The following is an 8914-nucleotide window of genomic DNA, read 5'->3' as shown; positions in this document are numbered from 1 at the left end:
ATATATAACTGAAACAAGTGCTGTGTTGTGCACAATTTTGTAAATGTGTTTTAAGCCGACTACATCCAAGATTCACTCCTCTGTGATACGACAGGGGATGTTATTTGATGCCCGAACAAAGCTGCTAGTGTGGACAGTTTTACGTTTTGATAAATTTGTTTTTGATCGGCAAACCAAGTTCATTGAGGGGGGACTTTTTCCGATTATGTGATTGATGTTTGTTGACGTCGTTGATAAATTTTGCGAACAAGGATGTTTATGCTACATGAAGATGTTCGCCGTAAAATATGGAAGTCTCTTTCAAGTAATCATTTTATTACCACGCAGCAAGCATAAATATGGTTTAAATAATTATTTTATGAGCATCTCTATGGGAAAACAAGAAGATAAGATCTGTAAATGCTTCTTTTTAGTAACACTCTTCATCTTCTTCCTAGTTTCGTCATCGGCTTCACAATCTACAAAAGATCCTTTCAAGCAAAAATATGTTTGATTTGTTTAAATTCCACGAGTGTGGTAGTTTGAATATTTCGTAAAATGGCGAATCCATCTTGCGTCCCAAAACCGTTAGCAACAGAAACCCCAAATCCAGTTTTCCACCGATTGCCTCTTCAGTCAGTCTCTGTAGTATCCCATAAACCAACTCCACCAGCATGGTAAACACTTCAAACTCGTGCAACGATAATGCGCCGAAGAAAGCCGCTTTTCATCGTTAACCACGGTCGGTCGGTCGGATGGTCGGTGGGTGGCCTGGTTATGTCTCCAGCGCCACTAATTCATGTGTGCTCATCGTCGTCGTCGTAGATCTCCCGATGTTGCATCATAAAGCGTGCCTTGGCGGGATCCGTGGTGTAAGTGGTCGTTTCTCACACTCGAGAGCGAAATCCGACCGAAGATAGATAGCTTTAGTTGCCCAACAGCAGCCTTCGGCCAGCAGCGGCAGCTGAAGTGGCAACAGCAACACAGCATTTTCGAGTAGTCTCGAGTCCTGCTACGTATTATGGGAAGTTGCCTTGGAAGCAGGAAACTGGAGAAATCCATTGCTTGTTGGTGGTGATAGTTGTTTTGCAAAGATTTAGTGACGACACTACAGTTGATCTGAAAATAACGTGGCTGGAACACATTTTCGGTAGTTTGATATAGAATTTTTAATTTTGATTTCAGTATTTAATTAGTTTTAATAAATATTTTTGTTATCACATTTAATTTCCTAAGATTCCTTCCTACCTGTTCGTACAAAACGTAAATCATTTTAAGGCAAAGCGTTTGAACATCACAGAAGCTATAATGGGGATAAATGAAGCTACCAAACGAAGCCATATGTCAACAGCCGAAGTTATTGTTTGGAATGACATTTACTTTTCTTCAATGGCTCTACATTTTAAAAGTAATCTGAACAGCTTTTCAACTATGCTAGTCCTAAAAATTTTCGGTGGCGGAATTTGTCGTTATTTTTCTCTGCAGCGGTGTTTCCGGCGCCACGCCCTAAGCAATTTTAACCGGAGGCGGCGAGAAACGGCGATGTAACTTTTTGTTGAGCATGCTTACCCGAAACCTGCTTGATTTATTCCTGATTTTTTAACGTTTTTTTATTTAATTCACTAAAAAATCTCAAAACTCCCTTGAATCCCTGATTTCGTGTTAAGTTTTTCTAAGCAAAATGAATCTAAATTATTCCAATAAACCTGAGAGATTCTTTTGATCTTTACCGGGATATTCTTTTGAATTTTCAGCATGAGCATGAGTCATGATTCTTCAGGAAGCAAAGTGATCGGTCGGTCGTCGAAATTTAAATTTGCTTTATGCGGATGAGTAAGTTAATCAGAAAGTGAACATTTATTTCGCATCCAGTTGTGTAGTACGGTCGATAATTAAAATAATCAGTGTTCGTTCGATTGTTTTTGTTTTAAATCAAACTATACGCTATACGTGGGCCCTCCTTAGCCGTGCGGTAAGACGCGTGGCTACAAAGCAAGACCATGCTGAGGGTGGTTGGGTTCGATTCCCGGTGCCGGTCTAGGCAATTTTCGGATTGGAAATTGTCTCGACTTCCCTGGGCATAAAAGTATCATCGTGTTTAGACTCATGATATACAAATGCAAAAATGGTAACCTGGCTTAGAAACTTCGCAGCTAATAACTGTGGAAGTGCTTAATAAACACTAAGCTGCGAGGCGGCTCTGTCCAAGTGTGGAGATGTAATGCCAATAAGAAGAAGATACGCTATACACGGCAGACCGTTTATCAAAACGAATCCTGTCACACTCCCTACCCCATATATCCCAGTGATTTTTCGTGGATTTTTTCGTCGGATTCTATCAAAACGAGTATCACGTCAACAGTTTCCTACCTATTCTTCAATTTACCTGCATTCGGACACGGCCGGCGCTAGTATTGCTTATTTTTGGGTCACCAGTTCTTACACATTGAAAATAATGTTAGTTCCAAACTTCATCTGTTGGTTCTCTGTATAATTACAGCTGACTTGGCAATAACGGAGTAGCAAACGTGGGCTGTCATTCTTGATCATGCTTTCAAATTCAGAAGAAGAAACTCCGCCTGAAAAAAGCGGAGATCAAAAGTTTGGGACAGTTGTGCCGTTCTCAAGAAACACGTAAGTTCTATCAGAAGCAAAACGCATTCCGTCTCACATCATTGAGCATCAGTAGGCCATGACTTACAACGCGTTTGCAAAGCCATCAGTTTCCTCCTGATTAGTTACGGATGACACGTAAGTTTTATTTTGTCCTCGACAGTTACCTTACTTATTCGGCTGGTCCCTTAGCGATGGCACGAGGCCACACACCAACAAACAGCTCAAGAACAATAAAGCAGCTGGTATAGATGGTATCGGAGTTAAACTTATCAAAATAGGTCAGAAAAATTGGCCACTCAAATGTCTGCACAGCCTAGTCACAATTTGGTAAACAGAACAGCTACTGAAGGAAGGAACCCAAACTTTTGGCCGATGCATACCATTTTGATTTTTAAAAATAAAACAAAAAAATTTCGTCTAAATTTCATCAAAGCATCTCAAAGATGATTAAAATTGGGTTCCGTTCCACTTTTTATTTCGAAATTTTGTGGGCTCATATTTTAACAACATAAATAGGGAAAATGACGGCTTTGGCAGGTTTTGCACCCTTATTGTCAGGGGGTTTTGTTGACTAAATATCATGAAATTCGGCCACAATATTCTTTGATGTGCAAAAAAATGTTAGGCCAAATTTGAGCATAATTAGTTATAGAAAAACCTCCCTGACAATAATAGAACAAAACCTGCCAAAGCCATCGTTTTCCCTATAAGAAAAATGTGTATCTTAATGTAATATTTCAGGACAAAAAAAAGAAAATTGTTATTTTAAAATACCTACACCCAAAAAGCAAATCTGTACGATGCAAGATCTACTCATATTCTTTGTATTGAGCTGACATACCCGAAATGGGGATGTAAGACGGTGGAAATACGACCAAAAACTTTTGCCTATATTTTTCGAGGGTGAACCCAAACTTCTGGACGGGAGTGTACATCAATGCGCTAATGTGCCATGCGAGACCAGAGAAGCAGACATTATGTATACGCGCTTCATGGAATGAGCATGATATCAGTTTGCTATGCGTACAAAAAACCCATGGTGCGCGCGAACATTTTGTTGATCTCAGATAGCACTGTCCCTTCTTATATGATCACATGTGCATTGGCTCATGACTCATGAGACGTCTCATGAAACAATTTCAATGTCAAAAGTATTCGAGCCCTGTAACCGGAAACATTGTTTTGTAGTACAGTATTCGCAATGAAAAAGAAGTGTAGCGTATCCGATGAAGAGTTATCCTCTATCAATCCAGTTGAAAAAGAAGCATTTTGTTCGTTTTTCAATAAGAAGCTAACGGATCTGAGAAAATGTTCATACCACCGCCATTACAAGCTTCTGCATAGAACCGCTGCTATCAAACATGCTATTTTGGAAAGCGATGAGGGAAGTGAGTAACCACCTAGGAAAATTCCAATGTTGGAAATCCGCATTGATGCTTCAACTAATATTTCGTCCAATCAAAGTTAATTGCCTATTTCCGGGGATTAAACCACCCGACTTGGACGTTAATTTACAATGTTATAAAAACTCATATGTGAATATGTACGTTATGTGGAAGATATTGATTTGGTTTGGATTGGATATTGACCGACTGGCAAATAGCTTACACAACCTCACTTGATCAGGACAGTTGCTGATGAAGAATGTGTATAGCCGCCAGACATTCTAAATACTCACGCTCCTCCAATGTGGACGTGTACTATACACATGTGGAAGTGTTGGCTTGAGAAATGGATTGCGAGTGATTTGACTATGCGTCCAATTTGGGAATCTCGAGCTCGTTCAGTAGCCGCTAGGTTGCGAAGGCCGACGGAGGTCCTTCGTAGCTTAGTTGGTTAAAGCACCAGTCTAGCGTACTGTAGGGTCATGGGTTCGAGTCCCATCGAAGGGAAAGTGGTTACCTCCAATACATTTTCCAAATCAATATCTTCCACATAACGTACATATTCACATATGAGTTTTCATAATATTTCGTCGTTAGTAGAGCTCGTTTCCGTTAATGGATTACCATTGAGTATGTTGCAATTTCCAGTAGTACAAAGTGACATTCCACATCATCTTCCGTCAATTGGGTCCTAAAACCCTAAATCGTTTATGGTTGCAAACGATAGTGCAACTGTCAATAATACATGAACTGATGTAATATAAATCCTTATAATAGTCTAAGCTAGTAAAAATAATAATTTTGTGTTCAAGACCTTTTAAGGCATGCTTTGGGTTGAGCAACGTCTGTTGCTGACAAGACAACACATCAGAACGAATTAACCATCAGCCCAAAATGTCAGGCCCATATATTAACTGTCAAACGTTGAGTCAAGTGCCTTGCGGTGTTTTGCTAGTGTGTTTGACTCTAATTATTCTGTACGTCAAACGAGACCGAAAATGTCGAGGAAGCATTTTCCATCTATTTTTAAATTTCAAATTAAACATTGTTCCTTTCGACTTTCGAGTCGGAAGAAAAACTGACGCATTTAGGATGATTAACTTCATCGTTCCCTGAAAGAAAATTGAATATCCAGTCTTCATTTTAGGACCCAATTGTCACCAACAGTGAAAGAGTTCGTGGGAACTTATCAAGCCGTGCCTTGAAGTGAATATCAGGTCCCAATGAAACCATCTTTTTATCGATTTCAAGGCGGCATACGACAGTATAGACCACAAAAATCTATCAAAATAATGCATGAGAACAGCTTTCTCGAGAAGCTCACAAGACTGATAAAAGCAACGATGGATGGTGTGCTAAATTGTGTGAAGATTTAAGGTGAACTCCCCGAACAAATCCCGTCAGGACAAAGTGATATGGACTTTTGTGCCTATTGTTCAATATTGCACTAGAAGCCTTCTAGTAGAAGGTGTCATGCGGAAAGCCGAGGTACGATTTTCAACTTACTTACCTATCTGTACACCCAAAGTGTTCCAAAGCGCCGACTTGAAAGATCTCCATTCTAAGCGATGTCCAGCTACCGATTTAATCTGTTGCCAAGTTAGATTTTCTTATGTATGGCGGGATCCTGTGATTAAAGATCCGTCCTGGTGTCAAGATCGTCTACGGGGAGTCGATTTTTTTTTTTTTTATCTGTATTTAAGAGACTTTCAGCCCGAGGCTGGCTCGTCTCTGATTTACAAAAATGCTACAAATTCGATACATTATTTTTTTGTTCTTGATCGTGTGTTATACACTCTCCAGTCCGCTTCATCATGTTCTCTGGTATCGCCTGTATTGTAAGCGTCTTCACCACACGGTCTCTTTGGGATGTTATCGGCACGTGTGTCGCTTGCTGTTCCCGATGCGGCTGACAATCGCCTTTTCGCGCTGGCTCCAATTTGCCTATCGTCGTCGTCGTCGTCGTCGTCGTCGTCATTGTCGTTTTCACTTTCGTTTGATTCCGTTTGAACTGGTGGAGGGCCGGTAGTGATTTGTTCGGATGTGTTCGATGGTATTTCTGATGTAGGCTCTGAAGTCGCCACTGGGCACTTTGATTGCGGTTGATCATTTTGTTTTTGGCCAGTAACTAGCGTCGGTTCATTCTCGATAGAGATGCGCGATGGTATCGGTTTTTCTATCATCATTCGCACTACTCTCACACCGTTCAGCACTCCCGGGAAGAAGTTTTTCCAGGTCTCATTTCGTATGGAGATTATTTTGCCATATTGTTTCAGATGGTTGATGATGGTGGTATTCGGCATGCGTGGCGAAAGGTCGTGTAGCTTGATTGTTGTAGTGGGGCCATCAACATACACCGGTATGCGATAGATTACGCCTAGACGATGGAACGAATGTTTCAGATGGTTTTGCTGCTGTAGTCGTGGTGCTACACCTGCATCGTTCATCTCGATAAACACGCAGTTGTTGAGGTTGTGCAGCTGAATGCTCTTAACATCAGCCATGTCAAGCTTGATTGACTTCTCCAGGAACTTTTTCACCTGCTCCAACGGAGGTCGTGTTGGAAGAACACTAAAGTCCACGACAAGCGTGTTCGTTCTGTGTGACATTTTGCACTGGATTCGACACGAACCGAGGAATATCGTTTGATAAACAATTGTGCGGAAAGACGTCTATCGTGCGCGAGAAGCGATTGCCAACTGGGGGAGTCGATTCTCGAAATAGAACTGACCGCAGCACACGCGTACAGCATGGTGGCGGATTGGATGAGCGCTAGAGGCCATGAAGCTCGCTCAACATGAGACGGTGGTAATTATCGTCAACAATCGTAGGTCGGCACAACATGCAGTGATTCATGTGGGTGAAGTCGCGATCACGTCAAAGCGGAGTTTGAAGCTCCTTGGGGTCATGATAGACGACAAGCCGACCTTCCGCAGCCATGTCGACTATGCGTGCAAAAGAGCTCCGATTGCTGTTACGGCATTATCGTGGATGATGTCCAACAGCTCCAAGGTGTGCGGCAGTAGACGTAGGCCATAATAGGTATAATTACAAGGTGATGGTAACTTACTTAAACCTCATATTCCCCTTCATAAAAAAGGCAAAAAAAATCCTCTTGCATAGGAGGCAATGACGTTTTCCTAAGTTATTTGCGCGAGTCGAAAATGAACATTGAAAATGTTGAGCTCCAAAATAAACTTATCTCAACATCTTTTTTTCAACTGAAGAACAACGATATGGAATTCAATAGATTGTTAAATGCGATATCATATCATCTTGCAGACGCGCTTTGTGATTTTCTAAACCACAACCAATTTTCCAGCGGTCTTCCAGACGCGCTTTGAGATTTTCCCAACAACAATTCATTTTCCAGCGGTCTTCCAGACGTGCTTTGAGATTTTTTAAACTTCAATCCTTTTTCCGGCGGTCTTCCAGACAAGCTTTGTGATTTTCAAAACTACAATCCATTTTCCAGCGGTTTTCCAAACATCCTTTGTTTATTTTCCAGCGGTCTTCCAGGCGCGCTTTGGGATTTTTCAAACCACAATCCATTTTCCAGCGGTCATCCAGACGTGCTTTGTGATTTTTCAAATCTCAAACCAATTTCCACCGGTTCTCCAGACGAGCTTTGTGATTTTCCAAACCACAACCGATTTCCCAGCTGTCTTCCAGACGCGCTTTGTGTTTCCAAACCACAATCCATTTTCCAGCGGACTTCCAGCCTTTGTGATTTTTTAAACCACAATCCACTTTCTAGCGGTCTTCCAGATGCGGTTGGACATTTTTCAATTTTCTTAAGAAATTCCTTAGAAACTTCGTCCAAGAAATCCTGCGGAAATCATTTTAGTAAAACCATACGAAATTTCTTCCGAAATTCCAGCAGAAGTTATTCCAGAAATTTTGTTGGAAGATTATTTCCGAAAATTCATTAAAAAATTAAATAGGAAATACTAAAGGAATTTTCCGAAGAGTTTCCAACGGAAAGATGAAATTTCGAAAAGAACTCTTAAAATAATTTTGGAATGAATCCGATTTTTTTTTGATTTGATGATAGGAATTTCCAAAGGTCTCAAAGATCCTTTGATTGAATTTCCGGAGGAATATCTGGAGAGAATCCTTTAAAAAATCGAAAGAATTCCTGGATGAAGTTCTGAAGGAATTCCAAGAATTTCTACCTAAAGGAATCTCTAAAAGAATTGATGAAAGATTTTTTTATGAAATATTTGCTAAAGCAATTTCTTAAAAAAGTTCAAAGAAATTCACATACCAATTTCCGCAGGAAATCCCAAAGCATTTTAAAAAAATACGAAAAAATTTTCCAACGAAAATGTTATGTAAAGTTTTCCTACAGCATGTTTTGAAAGAATCCCTTTGAAAAATTCTGAAGGAAATCCTAGAATTCTTTCTTCGAGTTTTAGAGGGAATATCTTGGTGCATTTCTAAAATAATTTCTGTATCTATCTTCGAACTAATTTCCAGAGAATTTGCCGAAAGAATCCTTAGAGGAAATTGCGAAGGAATTCTTGGAGTAACGTGCAGAGAAATTCAAGAAACTCAAGTTCCTTTGGAAATTTCTTTAGGTATTTGATCAGTAATTTATGAAAGGAATTTCAACGGAATTACGGGAGCCGAGGGAATGGTATTCCCAAAAGAGTTTCTGAGCGTATTGCTAAAGGAATTTCTTTATAAAAAAACTGGAAAATTTTGAGACAAATTCTGGAAGAAATTTTCGAAAAAAAAATCCCAAAATAATTTCTAATGGAATTTCTAGATTTATTTGCTGAAGATTTTTGAACAAATTCATTAAGGAATTTAGTAATGAATCACTGGAGAAATTTACTTAGAGAAGTTTACGATGGAATTCCTGGAGGAATTTTTGAAGGTATGCCTGAAAGAACTTCTGGATGACTAATCAAATTATTTCTGAGAATATC

The 8914-nt window shown here is 39.9% G+C and overlaps 1 protein-coding gene across 1 annotated transcript; it reads right to left on the bottom strand.

The window, feature by feature from the left end:
- Positions 1-5743: 5743 nt before the first annotated feature.
- Positions 5744-6676, bottom strand: LOC134209945 (uncharacterized). The gene has a single exon (XM_062685963.1). The coding sequence runs from the start codon at positions 6587-6589 to the stop codon at positions 5744-5746; it is 846 nt and encodes a 281-aa protein (XP_062541947.1). The 5' UTR covers positions 6590-6676.
- Between the last annotated feature and the right edge of the window lie 2238 nt (positions 6677-8914).

Source organism: Armigeres subalbatus, chromosome 2 (assembly GCF_024139115.2).
Source record: "Armigeres subalbatus isolate Guangzhou_Male chromosome 2, GZ_Asu_2, whole genome shotgun sequence".
NCBI classification, from domain to species: Eukaryota; Metazoa; Arthropoda; class Insecta; order Diptera; family Culicidae; genus Armigeres; species Armigeres subalbatus.
The sequence above is the reverse complement of the archived record's forward strand: the minus strand, read 5'-3'. Positions and strand labels throughout refer to the sequence as shown.

Coding starts and splice junctions, on each gene's coding strand:
- LOC134209945 (XM_062685963.1), bottom strand. CDS start 6,589: ATGTCACACAGAACGAACACGCTTGTCGTGGACTTTAGTGTTCTTCCA.